Here is a 19,316-nt window from a genome sequence, read left to right as displayed (position 1 = left end):
AGTCACTAGAGAGGGAGGGATAAAATAAAGACAGCCAATTCCTGCTGAAAATAATCCACACCCAAAATAAAGTTTAATAAAAAACATAAGCAGAAGATTCAGACTGAAACTGCTGCCTGAAATACTTTTCTACCAAAAACTGCTTCAGAAGAAGAAAATACATCAAAATGGTAGAATTTAGTAAAAATATGCAAAGAGGACCAAGTTGCAACTATGCAAATGTGATCAACCGAAGCTTCATTCCTAAACGCCCAGGAAGTAGAAACTGACCTGGTAGAATGAGCTGTAATCCTCTGAGGCGGAGTTTTACCCGACTCAACATAGGCAAGATGAATTAAAGATTTCAACCAAGATGCCAAATAAATGGCAGAAGCTTTCTGGCCTTTCTAGAACCGGAAAAGATAACAAATAGACTAGAAGTCTTTCGGAAAGACTTAGTAGCTTGAACATAATATTTCAAAGCTCTAACAACATCCAAAGAATGCAATGATTTCTCCTTAGAATTCTTAGGATCAGGACATAATGAAGGAACCACAATTTCTCTACTAATGTTGTTGGAATTCACAACTTTAGGTAAAAATTCAAAAGAAGTTCGCAACACCACCTCATCCTGATGAAAAATCAGAAAAGGAGACTCACAAGAAAGAGCAGATAAATCAGAAACTCTTCTGGCAGAAGAGATGGCCAAAAGGAACAAAACTCTCCAAGAAAGTAATTTAATGACCAATGAATGCATAGGTTCAAAGGGAGGAGCTTGAAGAGCTCCCAGAACCAAATTCAAACTCCAAGGAGGAGAAATTGACTTAATGACAGGTTTTATACGAACCAAAGCTTGTATAAAACAATAAATATCAGGAAGAATAGCAATCTTTCTGTAAAAAGAACAGAAAGAGCAGAGATTTGTCCTTTCAAGGAACTTGCAGACAAACCCTTATCTAAACCATCCTGAAGAAACTGTAAAATTCTCGGAATTCTAAAAGAATGCCAAGAAAAAAGATGAGAAAGACACCAAAAAATATAAGTCTTCCAGACTCTATAACATATCTCTCTAGATACAGATTTACGAGCCTGTAACATAGTATTAATCACAGAGTCAGAGAAACCTCTTTGACCAAGAATCAAGCGTTCAATCTCCATACCTTAAAATTTAAGGATTTGAAATCCGGATGGAAAAAAAGGACCTTGCGACAGAAGGTCTGGTCTTAACGGAAGAGTCCACGGCTGTCAAGAGGCCATCCGGACAAGATCCGCATACCAAACCTATAAGGCCATGCCGGAGCTACCAGCAGAACAAACGAGCATTCCTTCAGAATCTTGGAGATTACTCTTGGAAGAAGAACTAGAGGCGGAAAGATATATACAGGATGATACTTCCAAGGAAGTGATAATGCATCCACTGCCTCCGCCTAAGGATCCCGGGATCTGGACAGATATCTGGGAAGTTTCTTGATTAGATGGGACGCCATCAGATCTATTTCTGGAAATTCCCACATTTGAACAACCTGAAGAAATACCTCTGGGTGAAGAAACCATTCGCCCGGATGCAACGTTTGGCGACTTAGATAAACCGCTTCCCAATTGTCTACACCTGGGAAATGAACCGCAGAGATTAGACAGGAGCTGGAATCCGCCCAAACCAAAAAAATTGAGATACTTCTTTCATAGCCAGAGGACTGTGAGTCGCTCCTTGATGATGTATGCCACAGTTGTGACATTGTCTGAAAACAAATGAACGATTCTCTCTACAGAAGAGGCCAAAACTGAAGAGCTCTGAAAATTGCACGGAGTTCCAAATATTTATCGGTAATCTCACCTCCTGAGATTCCCAAACTCCTTGTGCCGACAGAGATCCCCACACAGCTCCCCAACCTGTGAGACTTGTATCTGTTGAAATTACAGTCCAGGTCGAAAGCACAAAAGAAGCCCCCTGAATTAAACGATGGTGATCTGTCCACCATGTTAGAGAGTGTCGAACAATCGGTTTTAAAGATATAAATTGAAATATCTTTGTGTAATCCTTGCACCATTGATTCAGCATACAGAGCTGAAGAGGTCGCATGTGAAAAACAAGCAAAGGGGATTGCGTCCAATGCAGCAGTCATAAGACCTAGAATTTCCATGCATAAGGTTACCGAAGGGAATGATTGTGACTGAAGGTTTCGACAAACTAAAAACAATTTAGACGTCTCTTGTCTGATAAAGACAGAGTCAGGGACACTGAATCTCTCTGGAAACCCAGAAAGATTACCCTTGACTGAGGAATCAATGAACTTTTTGATAAATTGATCCTCCAACCATGATCTTGAAGAAACAACACAAGTCGAATCGCATGAGATTCTTTGAATGAGAAGACTGAGCAAATACCAAGATAATCGTCCAAATAATGAAATACAAAAACCCTGTTCTCTGAATACAGAAAGATGGGCACCGAGAATCTTTGAAAAAAATTCTTGGAACTGAGGCTAGGCCAAACAGTAGAGCCACAAAACTGGTAATGCTTGTCTAAAAAGAGAATCTCAAACACTAAAAGTGATCTGAATGAATCGGAATATGCAGATACACATCCTGCAAAACTATAGTAGACATAAAATGCCCTTGCTAAACAAAAGGCAGAATAGTCCAACAGTAACCATCTTGAATGTTGGTATACATAACGATTCAATATTGATAGATCCGGAACTGGTCTGAAGGAATTGACCTTCTTTGGTACAATGAAGAGATAAAATAAAACCCTAGCCCCTGTTCCAGAACTGGAACTGGCATAATTACTCCAGCCAACTCTAGATCTGAAACACATTTCAGAAATGCTGAGCCTTGCTGTGTTAACTGGGACACAGGAAGAAAAAAATCTCTTAGCAGGAGGCCTTAACTGAAGCCAATTCTGTACCTTTCTGAAACAATGTTCTGAAACCAGAGTTTGAGAATGGAATTGATCCAAACTCCATTGAATAAAACATAATCTGCCCCATACCAGCTGAACTGGAAAAAAGGGCCGCACCTTCATGGGTACTTAGGAGCTGACTATAGGTTTCTATAAGGCTTGAATATATTCCAAACTGGAAATAGTTTCCAAACTGAAACCACTCCTGAGGATGAAGAATCAGGCTTTTGCTCCTTATTATGAGAAAAAGAACGAAAAAATGATTATTACCCTGGAAAGAAAGGGAAAAACAAAGTTAACTTTAGAAGACAAATCAGCATTCCAAGTTAAATCCATAAAGCTTTTCTAGCTAAAATAGCTAGAGACATATACCTGACATCAACTCAAATGATATCAAATGGTATCACCAATAAGCATGTTATAGAATAAAAATAATGCTATAAAATTATGATCTGATACTTGTTGCGCTAAAACTTCTAACCAAAAAGATGAAGCTGCAGCAACATCCGGTATAGCAGGTCTAAGAAGATTACCTAAACATAAGTAAACTTTTCTTAGAAAGGATTCAATTCTCTTTTCTAAAGGATCCTTAAATTTAGTACTATCTGCCGTAAGAATAGTAGTACATTTTAGCAGGAATAGAGACAGCCCCAAACCTTAGGGATTTTGTCCCCAAAAAACTCTAATCTGTCAGATGGCACAGAATATAATTGCTTAAACGTTTTAGAAGGAGTAAAAGAATTACCCAAATTATTCCATTCCCTGGAAATTACTTCAGAAAAAGCATCAGGGAGATTAAACACTTCTGGAATAACTACAGGAGATTTAAAAAACCCTATTTAAATGTTTAGATTTAGTATCAAGAGGACCAGAATCCTCTATATCAAAAGCAATTAATACGTCTTTAAATAAAGAACAAATAAATTCCATCTTGAACAAATAAAAAGATTTAACAGCATCAACCTCTGAGACAGAAACTTCTGAACCAGAAGAACCATTATCAGTATCAGAACGATGATGTTCATTTAAAAATTCATCTGAAAAAAAGAGAAGTTTTAAAAGACTTTTATGTAAACTAGAAGGAGAAATAACAGACATAGCCTTCTAAATGGATTTAAAAAATAAAATCTCTTATGTTTATCAGGAACACTCTGAAAATTAAATGTTGACGGAACAGCAACAGGTAATATAACAGTACTAAAGGAAATTTTATCTGCATTAATAAGTTTGTCATGACATGCAATACAAACAACAGCTGGAGAAACAGGTACCAAAAATTTATAGCAGATACACTTAGCTTGGTAGATCCAGCACTTGACAGCGATTTTCCTGTAGTATCTTCTGACTCAGATGCAACGTGAGACATCTTGCAATATGTAAGAGAAAAAACAACATATATATAAAGCAAAATTTATCAAATTCCTTAAATGACAGTTTCAGGAATGGGAAAAAATGCCAAAGAACAAGCTTCTAGCAACCAGAAGCAATAAAAAATGAGACTTAAATAATGAGGAGACTAAAGCGACGCCCATATTATTTGGCGCCTAAATGCTTTTGGCGCCAAAATGACGCCACATCCGGAACGCCGACATTTTTTGGCGCGAAATAACGTCAAAAAATGACGTAACTTCCGGCGACACGTATGACGCCGGAAACGGAAATAGAATTTTTGCGCCAAAAAAGTCCGCGCCAAGAATGACGCAATAAAATGAAGCATTTTCAGCCCCCGCGAGCCTAACAGCCCACAGGGAAAAAAGAGTCAAATTTTTGAAGGTAAGAAAAAAATGATTAATTCAAATGCATTATCCCAAATATGAAACTGACTGTCTGAAAATAAGGAAAGTTGAACATTCTGAGTCAAGGCAAATAAATGTTTGAATACATATATTTAGAACTTTATAAACAAAGTGCCCAACCATAGCTTGGAGTGTCACAGAAAATAAGACTTACTTACCCCAGGACACTCATCTACATATAGCAGATAGCCAAACCAGTACTGAAACGAGAATCAGCAGAGGTAATGGTATATATAAGAGTATATCGTCGATCTGAAAAGGGAGGTAAGAGATGAATCTCTACGACCGATAACAGAGAACCTATGAAATAGACCCCGTAGAAGGAGATCACTGCATTCAAATAGGCAATACTCTTCTCACATCCCTCTGACATTCACTGCACGCTGAGAGGAAAACCGGGCTCCAACTTGCTGCGGAGCGCATATCAACGTAGAATCTAGCACAAACTTACTTCACCACCTCCCTCGGAGGCAAAGTTTGTAAAACTGAATTGTGGGTGTGGTGAGGGGTGTATTTATAGGCATTTTAAGGTTTGGGAAACTTTGCCCCTCCTGGTAGGAATGTATATCCCATACGTCACTAGCTCATGGACTCTTGCTAATTACATGAAAGAAATGTATTTTTATATTTATGTTATGATATTTATACTTTTGTTTTTAATATTAACCAATGTGGGTTATATTATTTACTGTGATCTGGATATGTGAGAAAGTTTTTTATGGTTGTGTTTATTTTTGGCTGCTATGCCAACTGAGCAATTGTTAATTACATGCACTTTGTAATCCACCTGTGAGGCCTTTTGTTTACTCATGTTACCATACCAACTAATGAATTGTGAACACACACAGGTGTGATTGTTTAATTGTTTGACCTATCAGAGAATGTCTGTAATCTGTTATATAGCAAGTGTTTTTTTAATATTTTGTATCAGCCTGATGAAACAGCCCCTAGAAGGCTGGGAAATGCGTTGCTTTTTAAATAAAGAATAATTCACTATTCACTTGCTATTGTGGTGTATGCCATCGTTACACCATTGCTGGTAACATTGGGACTCTTTTTGCGGTTGCTGCTGCTCAGTTGGTGACACCAGTCAGCTGGGCGGCTGTGAGGTCTGAGTCTGTCTTTACTGCACCTGGAGGTGCACTCTTTCTTGTAAGTGCAATCAAATTGTTTTGTATTGCACTTGTCTAAACGTTACTGGGCTATGTTTGTCTGCCTTTTGTGCTTATACAGGCAACATGCACACTCCCTCAAGGTTATCTGGCTGGACATCTGCTGGGCGCATACAGTATATAATATATATATTCATTCATCTGCATCTTTGTATATTTGTTTTGGTGGTACTAGGCCGTGGTGGTGCCTCTGTTCTCTTTCTGCAGATTATGTCCCACAAGTTCACATTGCTCTAAAGCCACCAAGGCTCTACTGAAGAGACTGATATGGACTACGGCTACACCCTAGTACAAAGCAATACATCTTGCACTGCTTCAAGAAATAATAAATTCTTGATTGAAGAATCTATACTAACACCTCACTTTACCTCTTCCTATCACTAACGTAGGCAAAGAGAATGAGTGGGAGAGAAGGGAGGAGCTATTTAACAGCTCTGCTGTGGTGCTCTTTGCCTCCTCCTGCTGACTAGGAGGTGAATATCCCATTAGTAATTAAGATGATCCGTGGACTCGTGTCTTAAAAAAGAAAACTGCATATTGAAAGACTGTCTGCCAGAACCTAAGATGGTGATGAAGAGTGTGGGTGGGGAAGTCGACAGCTGTTTGGGAGGGATCAGGAAGGTTGAAGGTGTTAGGTTAAAGGGTAATACCTACACTATTATATTACCCTTACCAGCTAACTAATTAACCTCTTCACTGCCAGGAATTTAGAAGTGTGGTGCTCAGCTGCAATTAACAGCTTCCTAATTACCAAAAAGCGCAATGGCAAAGTCATGCACCTACAGAATTTCTGAACAAAGGGGATCCTAGAAAAGCTTTTATAACAATTGGTGTTATGACTGCACAAGTGGTGAGAAAGTTAATTTTGTTATATGATTGCATTTCACAGCAAAATGGTGTCATGAAATATACCATAATAGGTCTAGATCAATATCTGGGGTTGTCCACTTAAATATATAGTTTTGAAAGTGGCTCATCTGTTAAGGTGCTGAACAACCTTGTTTTATAGGTTAGAATTTTTGCTTATACTTACCAGCTGGTGGACCATTAATATTAAGGCTGCTTAAAAGGTCATTAATATCATTCTCATCCAGAGGATCTTCTTCTACATAGTTAAATCCTTTGTATCCACCTTTTTCTTGGCAAAACTTGAGAAATCTGTGATGAGATAAAAAGGGAAATATATTTGTTCACATAAGCAGCAGAGCAACATGATGCTAAAGGTGCAATACGCCAAGACAAAACATAACATGGTGCATATTAGTTAGAAAGAAAAACAATTTATGTAAGAACTTACCTGATAAATTCATTTCTTTCATATTGGCAAGAGTCCATGAGCTAGTGACGTATGGGATATACAATCCTACCAGGAGCGGCAAAGTTTCCCAAACCTCAAAATGCCTATAACTACACCCCTCACCACAACCACAATTCAGTTTAACGAATAGCCAAGTAGTGGGGTGATAAAATAAGGAGTAAAACAAGCATACAAAAAGAGTGCTTTTATACAAAATCATAACCACCAAAAAAAGGGTGGGCCTCATGGACTCTTGCCAATATGAAAAATGAATTTATCAGGTAAGTTCTTACATAAATTATGTTTTCTTTCATGTAATTGGCAAGAGTCCATGAGCTAGTGACGTATGGGATAGCAATACCCATGATGTGGAAGACCACAGCAGAGTCACTAGAAAGGGAGGGATAAAATAAAAACAGATATTTCCGCTGAAAAAATTAAATCCACAAAAAAATAAGTCTCAAATTTCAAGAAAAAAAAAACTTAAATCATAAGCAGGAGAATCAGACAGCTGCCTGAAGAACTTTTCTACCAAAGACTGCTTCAGAAGAAGCAAATACATCAAAATGGTAAAATTTAGTAAAATTATGTAAAGAAGACCAACTGAACTGAACTGAAGCTTCATTCTTAAAAGCCCAAGAAGTGGAGACTGATCTAGTAGAATGAGCTGTAATTCTCTGAGGCGGAGACTGTCCCAAATAAGCCTTGTGAATCAAAAGTTTTAACCAAGATGCCAAAGAAATGGCAGAGGCTTTCTGACCTTTCCTAGGACCAGAAAAAACAACAAATAGACTAGATGTCTTCCTGAAATCATTAGTAGCTTCGACATAATATTTCAAAGCTCTTACAACATCCAAAGAATGTAAAGATCTTTCAAGAGTATTCTTAGGATTACGACACAATGAAGGAACAACAATTTCCCTACTAATGTTGTTAGAACTCACAACCTTAGGAAGAAATTTAAACGAAGTCCGCAAAACAGCCTTATCCTGATGGAAAATCAGAAAAGGAGACTCACAAGAGAGAGCAGACAATTCAGAAACTCTTCTAGCTGAAGAGGTAGCCAAAAGGAACAACACTTTCCAAGAAAGTAGTTTAATATCCAAAAGAATGCATAGGCTCAAAAGGAGGAGCCTGCAAAGCCTTTAAAACCAAATTAAGACTCCAAGGAGGAGAGATTGATTTAACAACAGGCTTGATACGAGCCAAAGCCTGAAGTGAATATTAGGAAGTTTAGCAATCTTTCTATGAAATAAAACAGAGCAGAGATTTGTCCCTTCAAAGTACTTGCAAACAAACCTTTATCCAAACCATCCTGAAGAAACTGTAAAATTCTAGGAATTCTAAAAGAATGCCAGGAGAATTTATGAGAAAAACACCATGAAATATAGGTTTTCCAAACCCGATAATTCTTCCAAAAAACAGACTTACGAGCCTGTAGCATAGTATTAATCACTGAGTCAGAGAAACCTCTATGACTAAGCACTAAGCATTCAATTTCCATACCTTCAAATTTAGCGATTTGAGATCCTGATGGAAAGACCGCCCTTGAGACAGAAGGTCTGGCCTTAGCCAACAAAAAAAAAGAACCTTCCAAGTTAACAATTTAATGTCAATAGTATGCATAGGCTCAAACGGAGCTTGCTGCAAAACACTAAGAACAAGATTGAGGCTCCAAGGCGGAGCCCCAGATCTAAACACAGGTCTAACCCTAGCCAGAGCCTTATCAAAGGACTTCACATCCGGAAGCTCAGCCAATCTTTTGTTCAGTAACACCAACAGAGCCGATATCTGTCGCTTCAGGGAACTAGCAGATAAACCCTTCTCCAGTCCATCCTGGAGAAAAGCTAACATTCTGGAAACCTTAACCTTATGCCAGGAAAAGCCATGCTCCTCACACCAGTACAAGTAAGTCCTCCACACTTTATGGTAGATATGACAAGTAACTGGCTTACGAGCTTGAACCAGAGTGTCAAAAACACTCTCAGAAACCCTTGGCTAAGACTAAGCGTTCAATCTCCGTGCAGTCAGCCTCAAAGAATCTAGATTTTGATGAATGAAGGGACCCTGTATCAGCAGATCTCTACGACAAGGTAACCTTCACTGAGGAGATGAGGACATCGCCACCATATCTGTAAACCACGTCCTTCGCAGTCACGACAAAGCAATCCGAATCACTGATGCTCGCTCCTACTTGATGCGAGCCACCACACGAGGGAGAGGCGGTAATGGAGGAAAAAGATATGAGTCTGAACCTCCCTGGTACTGATAGGGCATTTCTCAGTTCCGCCTGACAGATTCCTCAACCTCGACCCGTACCCGAGTAGCTTGGTAATGAGGCGGGGTGCAATGAGATCATCTCCGGCGTCCCCCACTAGTTGCATATCTCTGCAAACACCTTGGGGTGGAGAGACCATTCCCCTGGGTGAAAGGATTGCCTGCTGAGGAAGTCTGCTTCCCAGTTGTCCACACCCAGAATGTGGATCGCTGACAGCGTACATCTGTGAGTCTCCGCCCACTCTAGTATCAGAGATACTTCTCATCGCCAAGGAACTTCTTGTTCCCCCCTGATGGTTGATGTAGGAAACCAAGGTTATAGTGTCTGATTGGAACCCAGAAGGGGCCAAGCCTTCAAGGCTTTGAAGATTGCCCAGAGTTCCAAAATATTGATTAGGACTCCTCCTCCTGAGTCCACAGACCTTGTGCCATCTTGGCACCCTAAACGGCTCCCCAGCCGGAAAAGCTTGCGTCTGTAGTCACAATCTCCCAGGACGGTCTCAAGAAGCATGTGCCTTGGGACAGATGATCTAGACAGAGCCATCAGGAGAGCGAGTCTCGACAGGTTGTTCAGCACAATCTGTTGACAGATCTGAATGGTCGCTGTTCCATTGTCTCAGCATGCATAGTTGTAAGGGTCTGAGAAGGAATCTGGCAAAAGGAATTATGTCCATACAGGACACCATGAGTCAGATCACCTCCATACACTGAGGGTCTCAAGGAGGCCTGGAGGGCAAGATATGAAGAAGTTAGCTTGCAACCTCTCTGATCTGTGAGGAATATTCTCATGGATATGGAGTCTATTATAGTTCCCAAGAAATTCACCCTTGTACTTGGAGTAAGAGAACTCTTTACTAAGTTTATCTTTCATCCATGTGATCGAAGAAGATTGAGAAGGGACTCTGAATGTTCTTCCGCTAGACGAAAAGATGGTGCCTGTACCGCGCTACTGCAAGAACTGGTGTTCTGGCAACGGCTAGAAGAGCTCCCAGAACCTTCAAAAAACAAATTACGCTAACCTGATAATTTCCTTTTCTTCGGTGGGAAAGTCCACAGCCGCATTCATTACTTATGGGAAATAAGAGCCTGGCCACCAGGAGGAGGCAAAGACCCACCAGCAAAAGGCATAAATACTCCTCCCACTTCCCCTATCCCCCAGTCATTCAGCCGAGGAACAGAGGATGAAGCATCAAGATGAAAGGGTGCAAGAAGAAAAACAACAACATCTCAAAAAACGGGCGGGGGGCTGTGGACTCTTTCCCACGGAAGAAAAGGAAATTATCAGGTAAGCATATTTTATGTTTTTCTTCCTAATGGGAAAGAGTCCACAGTCGCATTCATTACTTATGGGAAATTTATACCCAAGCCAAAGAGGACACAGAATGCCAAAACGGGAGGCTAAGAGGCAGACCAATAAAAAGGCACCAACCTAAAAACAGATTCCCAAGAAAACAAAGTCCTAGTTCATCCTAAACGGGGATCAACAAACATTTTGAAAAAAGCAGTCCGGAAACACAATTCTACCAACAGTCCAAAGAACCTAGATAGACCCAAGAGTGGGCCCAACAGAGAGCACCAACCTCAAGGACAGCATCTGTCAGGGGCGACAACCACGCCGCAGCCCGTCAACCAAGATACAAGAAAAATGTCCAGGGTGACAAGGAGACAACCCAGAGCCACTCAGTAGGCTACACCCAAACAGACTATATGAAAAGTCAGGAAAGGACTAGAAGAGAAACAAACGAATCTCAAGGACCAGCAAACGCAAAAATAGCGAGACAGCGTGGACATGCGTCACCATATAAACGAGGACGTGAAGGAAACCCCCCCAACCCAGTGAGCAGGGGAAAACAGACAAGTCCCACACCCCCGACCACAAGAGACTGAGGAAAGCAAGGAAAAATTTCCATAGCCGGAGGAAGCTCAGGAGAGAGACAGGAAAAGGATGACAAACTAGTGGCACAAAAATAAGCAGAGCCCCCATCCGAAAACGGATACAAATCCTCCCGCTCCTGCGCAACTGAAACTGCGCAGAACACTACACCACTATAGGCCGCAGAGCAGCGGAACATCCTTCCTGAATCAACCTTTCTGAACAAAGAGATCCAAAGGATCCAACTCCCCCAGAGGGTTCAGAAAACACCTCACAAGGGACCGTAAAGTGCATGCTAGCGTTCAAGGAGCAAAAGTTTCCCTGGAGACAACAGCAACCTCCTACAAGCTGGGTAGCAAAGCTAACCGTAGGCCAAAATAACTGACCAACAGAACCCTACCCCTACACTAAAGAAAGGGAAGGACCACCAGGCACGCTTGAGAAAAGCAACCAGACCCTGGGAAAACCGCAGAAACCTGAGGACACAATCCCTAAGGGCAAGCCCACAGGCATCAGATATAAAATAGCAGCTGAGTACAAACTCAAGAACTGCAGCTTGCTAGATAGACAGCTAACCACTAGGCCAGCTAGGCTCAATAGCTTGCCCGCAGACAAGGTATAATAACTGCAGCTGTTTCCCAACAGCAAACCTTCCGCTTACTAGGCAGCAAAGCTAATCCAAAAGAGACAAGAGACCCTCAGAAAAAAACGTGAGACAGGGAGCACGTGTCCCCAGGACACCCAACCAATCTACAAATGATTATACAGGCACAGAATGCCCAAAGTGTTGAGAGACCAGCACAAATCCTAGGACAGAAAGGAATACAGACCTCCCAGAACCCAACAAAAGGGCCAAGCCTGAAGCAACCGCTCGAGCCCCCTTAACACAAGCAGCAAGGCGACCAACCAACCCATGCGCCGTTACAAAGTCTGCAGAAGGCAGAGACAAAAGGGAAAAAGAGGTCAAACCGAGCTAGAGCTAGTCCTAGACACGAAAGAGGAATAGGAAAAGGGAACCCCTTAACAAAAACGCCCAGAGCCCATCCTCCACAAGGATATCAAACCAAAAATACCCAAGACTCCCTAAAAGGGAGACAATAGGACCCATCCTGACCCAACGCCAAATCCCAGGGGCATAACAGGGACATACAGACTTCCATAAGTCATCAGTCATTGAGGAAGTTATGTTTTAACTAACGAAACGCGTTTGGCTCTAAGTATTTCCAGCTTTGTTTTTATGGAAATTGGTAAATAAATAAAGTTTTTTTTAAGTCCATTTCCTGCTTCATTGAGTGCGAGGACGTATCCTGTGTTCCATAAGTCATCGCCCAAGTCAACACGCCCCAATCGGGACAAGCTGGCAGGCTCTCTCAACGAGGAAAAAGAACCGCAAATCAAAATCCAAGAAGGACACAAGAGATACTGCAAAAAACACCTGCAGCATGAGTTTATTAGGGGAAAAAAAACCTAATCAGTAACCCCAAGGCACAGGCCTCCAAGAATAGAGCCCACCATGGGCCCAAACCCCCAAGGGGCGATAAAGACGACCAGGGCACCAGTGACAACACTGGAGAAAAGTCAATCCAAAATCTCAGAGCCTAAAAAGCTTCCAGGGGCGGAGGTAGAGGACATTGGCCACCTCCGCACGACAGCTTAAACTACACGATGGCAGAGACTCTAGGAGAACCATCAACAGTAGCTCAAAAGGGCATAACCACTACACAGGGTAAAAACTACACCCCTCGGATCAGGGATGTGAAAGGACGCGGTGGGATACCACCGGTCCCGACGTAGGGTGCGGACTGACACGGGCCAGCCCAAGCTTTTCCGACATCCTGACCCAAAGGTCCAGAAGAATAGTGTAATCTTTTCCTTTTTTCCCCATGTATAAAAACAAATAACTGAACAAGAGAATCAGTAGGTTCCACCGGACCAGCCAGGAGCAACATGCGTCACTAACAAGTAACAGGTCACACACAAAACTCTGGAAGAAATCCGGGAACAACTTCCATAGAAGAACTTAAATCAAGCAATCCTAGAATTCCCATAGGGAAAACCGAAAGAAAAATAATCCGGACCGGATAAAAGAAAAACAAGGGCACCTGCAGGCATTCGCCCAGAAGGAACTATGTGTCTGCATGACCTGCCAAACGGAAGCCATAACCTCCAGAAAAAAAGACTCGGAAAGCTCACAGTAGACCGACCGGGGCGAGACACATCCCCACTAGCCTATCTCAAAGAACCTTACGAGAACTGAGAAGTCCTCGGACCATAAATAACCCAATAAGTCAAAAAGTCGTAATAGGACACGCAGCTACACAATCCTATAATGAAAGGAACAACAAAAGGGAACAAACACCCCCAGGGGGAATATAGTGCCGTTCATGGTCTGAACGCCTGAAATAGGCAGGCACATAACTGCAAGGAAACTTCATGGTCCTGCAAGCGAATCAGCGCCATTAAAATATTAAATCGAAAATATGTCTCCATCTCCGGGGGAAACAATCCACCCTGCGCAGAGGGGACATTAACATTGGGGCCACCTTCAAAAGTAAAACGAGTATGCAATTGGGAAGGCGCCTCCTGAGGAGAAGAGTCCCCAGAGGCCAATGGCTCGGAAGGCCCAGGGTCCCCCGAACCCAAGGGACCCGGCAAACTATCCAGGCACAAGAGACCAGATTGGCAGACTTGCGATAACAGAGCCAAATTACGGTCCTCATCCAAGGACAACTCAGAATTACAATCCTTATCCGAGGACGACTCAGAATCGGATACAAAAATAGTCCCGGCATTGGAATCCTCCATGGCTTAAGACTGCACAAGATAAACAGAGATTGGAAAAAACAAACACTCACCACCTCCTATGAGCAGACCTCAGCGGAGAAGACTCTTTCCTCCGTCGCCACTCAGTCAGGAATGCGGAAGGGGAAGAAGACCCACCCAATCGTAAAAACGCGACCGGTCACCAGATGCCCCGCAAAATCCAAAAACGCGCACCACTAAAGGGCGGCAAAACTAGGCCCAAAGAAAAAGTTAAGCAAGTCTGAATAAAATAGGCATAACCCGAAGGTATAGTTCTAGGCTGTATAAACCACAACCGAAAGAACAAGCCAATATGTGCCACATAGGCATATATCTCAGCCACAGAGCCCCTATGCACACACACAAGCAGGTTGAATCACATAAACATGATAAAAAAAAAAACCTTCCCCGTTCACTAATCCACCCTAAGGAGGAATTATCCCATGATTCCCAGATTGGAGCAGAAGGTGCCTCAGCAAGGCCCATACTTATCTGTAATGTGATTATTATGACAGTTAACGGAATCAAATGAAACTATCTTACCGGAATCTACGCCATGGAACAGGAACACGGTTCTTCAAGTGTGACGAATAGTAGCATTGCCTCTGTGATTCTTTTGTACCAGCACTGTTTATTAGACTAATCTAATACTTTAACCATAATCCTATTATACGCATTAGTAGAAATTGATCTTGGATTATATCCACTGGATCTGATAAAGATATGTTATACTGATATTGATTTATATTGTGCTATATCCGTTTATCTTGGATGATATCCACTGGATCTGATAGTAAATAGGTTAATTGTGTTAGTATATAAACATGGGTGGATTAAAATGATAAATTTCGGGGGCGGAGCCAACTAGCAGAGGGAGCAGACGTGTTTGTCTGCAGCTCTGCTGCCAAAACAGCATAACAAAGTAATATATTATGATTTTACATCCATTAACTTAACTCTTGACCTTCTTTTATATGGGGAGAAAAGTACTATTATACAACCTGTATGGAAATTCGGTCTTAAACGTCTTTTAAGGCTTTAGCAAAGCAACTACTATCTGACTTCTCACGTGGCAGCAGAGATCGCTGGATAATTGCTTATCTACAACTCTACTTTGGGCTTTATACTACTTCTCTAGCCATGGCAGACTGTGTGGATCAAATACAGTCATCGTTCGAGATGCTGATGCAGAAACTCGACCACAATTTTTTTAATCTTCAGCTCACGCTTAAGGAGCAATTCAGAGAAAAGAGCATGCCTGCACTTAAAATGGCGACTTCCATCGATACTACAGACTGTGATGAACCTACACAGCCTAAGAACGGAGTGCCAACACCAGCCCTGCCAACGCCTCAGACCGACATAGATTACACTACCCAGGCTATACGTACGCCCACTAAGAGGAGTCCTTCTGCCGAGACCGGACCAGTACTGAGGAAGCTGGATAGGGGTGAACTAGTGGACGGAGACAGGGCATCGCAGCTCATTGCGGAGGTACATCTGACAGAGGGCTTTACAGAAGACAAGCGATCGCTCGTAACCTGCCCCGAGATAGAATACTCTCCAAATACAGCACGGCTTGCCGGCAAGCTGACAGCTCTACTAACAACCAGCCGCAACACTTCAGGACCTCTAGCCGATAGCCACACGTACCAAGCTCTTTGTGACTTTGAACTATGCCCAGACGGGCCCTCAGCCTTTGCATGTTTCAGGGGGTTGGGGGCTCACAACATCTTCGACGCCGCTGGATCCCGTTGGACTGCAGCCTGCCTCAGATCCCCTGCGCATGTGGGAGACATGGCATCGTCAGTATTACCGTCAGTTGGGATCCAGCTGGTCTCGATACTACTGTGGAGGTTCCATCAATGCCTGGTCAAGTTAGGCTTTGGGTAAATCTCTCCTGACCATCAGAATAAGACTGGTTAGTTGAGGGCTCTTTGTATTAATGTATTCCACTTACCTTGTTCTGCCAGAGGAATAATCTAGATTGCCATTTTATAATGGACTCCCCTCTGGATGACGAGTCACCACTCTGAACACTAGAGATCTACACTATGTCCTCTACGATTCACAAGTACTTACCGGTTTTGCTTGTTATGTTTATAATATTTGCCCTATGTCTGAAGAGGTTATGTAGCCTCCACAAATTTACAGGAGTGTCATTAATAGCAATATACTCCAATTTTTAGTATGTCTCTTATGAGCTAGTCACAGCTTTTTGTAAACCTGCATGTTCACAAATGTTTTCCTCTATAGACGTGAATGTAGAGCTGTCTTAGAGAGTTAATTGTTCTTTGGGTCTATGCTAATAGCACTGTTTTTTTCTTTTTTGTTACTGTTTTTTTTGTTGTTGCTGTTTTGTCTGTTTTTCTTGTTTAGTGCTCACCTGAACTAACATTGAGATAGTCCTTTAGCTTTGCCTGAGATAATATACCTGTTGCATCATAGTATAGAAAATAGATGATTAGGTTTCCGGATACCCTGGTTATCTCTCATCTAGCCATTTTAGTCTCATTGTCCAGTTAATATTACCATATGTCTGGTGCATCTGCGCTACTACCTAATTATCCTAAACCCCTAGGTGCCCTATGTAAGGTAACAATGTCTTTATATACATATATATATATATATATATATATATCACAGCTTTTCCCTAACTAGCAAGGTATATAGCCTATAAAATACTCATACACATACTGTCAAACAATATGCACTGCTAGAGATATTAGGGTTTATTCAGATATATTTACTCTATCTATTTCTTTAATGGACAAGAATAGGGGGGCCTCTGAGTTCACATAGACCTGAATGAAATTACCTGATGTGCATCAGAGCCATACATTTATATTACAGACCTATTGGACATTTTATTTAGCCATACCCCATTATTTGTTAACAGATGCTGGTGCACTTATATATTAGCAGACAACGCTTAACAGCCCAAAGACATGCTTATTACATGCCGCAGTTCTTTTTGATGGATGGCCTTATTAAAGGCTTATATGTAAAGCCCTAATTTATCATACTGTACGTGGTTAAATTTCACTTTCAAGCGTGATAATGTCTTATATTATAGGTGACTCTTCTTTACTTACTATCCCTGCAGGTGGCCTAGTTCAATATCATCTCCTCTGACTATGAGTCTTTCTTATGATACCTGTTGTATCACATTGTGGAAATTATGTGGTTGAATTTCTAGCTATCTCTTAGTTAAGTATTATAGTTGAAATGTCCAAATAACACTCTCACACGCCTGTCTCATGTACGCTACTAATTAATTCTCTAATACATTTAGGCGCCCTATGTTGGGTAATGTTATTTATTTATCTATATTCCACCTCTTCATCCCGATTAGTAAAGTGTACTGCTTATAACACATTCATACCCAAATTGTCAAACAATGTATTCAGCTGTAGATATCAGCTTTTTCGGGATATAGCTTTCTTGGACACCCCTCATCTCTATCTGGCCCCTCTCCTTCCTTTCCCGCCGGCGATTACTACCTGCGGGTCATATCCCAACTCCTTTTACCCGCATCGCCTATAGTTGGCACCTCCCCAGGAGAGGGGTCCACACAAAGACTCCTAACTTTTCAAATCTATAGAAATATCCCCCCCCCTGTTTGTATCCTCTCTGGCAATTTATTCTTACCTACACATACCCTAGTCTTAATAAACCAGAGGTGTCGTCCAGGGATATACTCAAAAGCCCTGAGACCCAATCCCATTCCATATTACATAGTCCTGTAGTGTGTATTTTCATAACAATTTACCTAACTCCGCCCCCCCCTCCCCTTCCCCCCCTCCCTTTTCCCCCCATTACGAGCGGCTCTTGCCCGCTGCATCCCCCTCCCCCCCATACACTCAGGTCTACGGGAGACCTGATAGAAGCCAGTTCCCTTCCTCTCATTACTTTCAGCGTCTAGAATATCCCTTATCTGAGAGTAGGGACCACTAGTTATCTGTATTATAAAATCGAGACTTCATTTCCATAAGTTCCAGCCACACATGTCTTGTTTTCACTGTTTGCACTTCATACTTAAGGTCATAAAGCTGGTGCTATAACTTATGTCAAATGTTATCCCTATGTTTTTGATCTAGATACCTTCCATGTCATTGCCTCCTACTATCATATAAATATTGAGCTCCTATTGTCTAGATACTATTATAACTAATTCTATACTGGCACACTAATGCTTTAATTTTTATGTACCTTCCAAACGTGATATGTATCAGTTATTTATTTTTGTGTATGTCTTGTGCTGGGACATATTTTATTTCCTGTTATTTCCACTCAATGTCTCAATAAAAAATTAAAAAAAAAAAAAAAAAGATAAATTTCAATGTTTCACTTCATCATGATGGTTGGTACTTACAAAATTAAGCTTGACCCTATACCTTATTTGTTTCCAATAGATAGTATCAGATACGGTAATTATATATTATACTGATTAATTTATACCGTGCTATATCCGTTAGGAACATTTACTGGATTTATACTGTGTTATAAATTTCTAATCTCCCGTTTGTAATGCTGTTTGATTTTTGTATCAGCAATACTGAATAACTAATAAAGTACAAACTGTCATAAGTTTCCTTATAAGTATCCTTGCAAATATGTTCCACGGATTGAAAAAATATAGAGCATATTGGAATCTGTGTGAATTGGGTGAAAAAGTTTCTATATCCTATTTCCCACAGTATACTGTTCAAGTACAATGGATATTATAATTCCTAAATAGATTAGTATATAAAGGGCTTGGCAGGTTGCACCTTCGTATTATGTAGCTGTTTGTTCGCCTACAATGTATTGTTCAAGTACAATGAATATTATAAATCCATAATGGATTAGTATATAAAGAGCTTGGCAGGTTGCACCTTCCTATTGTGTAGCAGTTTGTTCGCCAAATTGCACGACCTTCGGTCAGTGCTTACTACGGTACGAAAAGTCCCAGTCTATGGCCTCACTAATCTGAGTATACAATGTATGTCAACTCAGATATCAGTAAATTAACCTCAATAACATACTAGATAGTTTAAAAATGAAAGGTCCCAACTGCCCTTTCCCCTGACATGTTTCGCCGGCTTCTCCGGCTTTTTCGAAGGCGGGGTGCCGCGGCATCGGCGGCTTTTTGTAGTACATAACCACACCTCTTAGGGTAAGTTGGCGAATCAGATCACTCTCAAGTCTAGTGATCTTTGTATATGTCTGTATAGAT

The 19,316-nt window shown here is 41.3% G+C and overlaps 1 protein-coding gene across 1 annotated transcript in view; it reads right to left on the bottom strand.

Annotated features, from left to right (window-relative positions):
- The window catches only part of MOV10 (Mov10 RISC complex RNA helicase), a 349,433-nt gene that overhangs the window by 45,525 nt on the left and 284,592 nt on the right, over positions 1-19,316 (bottom strand). Inside the window, exon 19 of the mRNA XM_053706650.1 lies at positions 6,883-7,007. Coding sequence (XP_053562625.1) covers positions 6,883-7,007 — 125 coding nt within the window. The remainder of the gene's footprint in view (positions 1-6,882; positions 7,008-19,316) is intronic.

Source organism: Bombina bombina, chromosome 3 (genome assembly GCF_027579735.1).
Source record: "Bombina bombina isolate aBomBom1 chromosome 3, aBomBom1.pri, whole genome shotgun sequence".
NCBI lineage: Eukaryota > Metazoa > Chordata > Amphibia > Anura > Bombinatoridae > Bombina > Bombina bombina.
The sequence above is the reverse complement of the archived record's forward strand: the minus strand, read 5'-3'. Positions and strand labels throughout refer to the sequence as shown.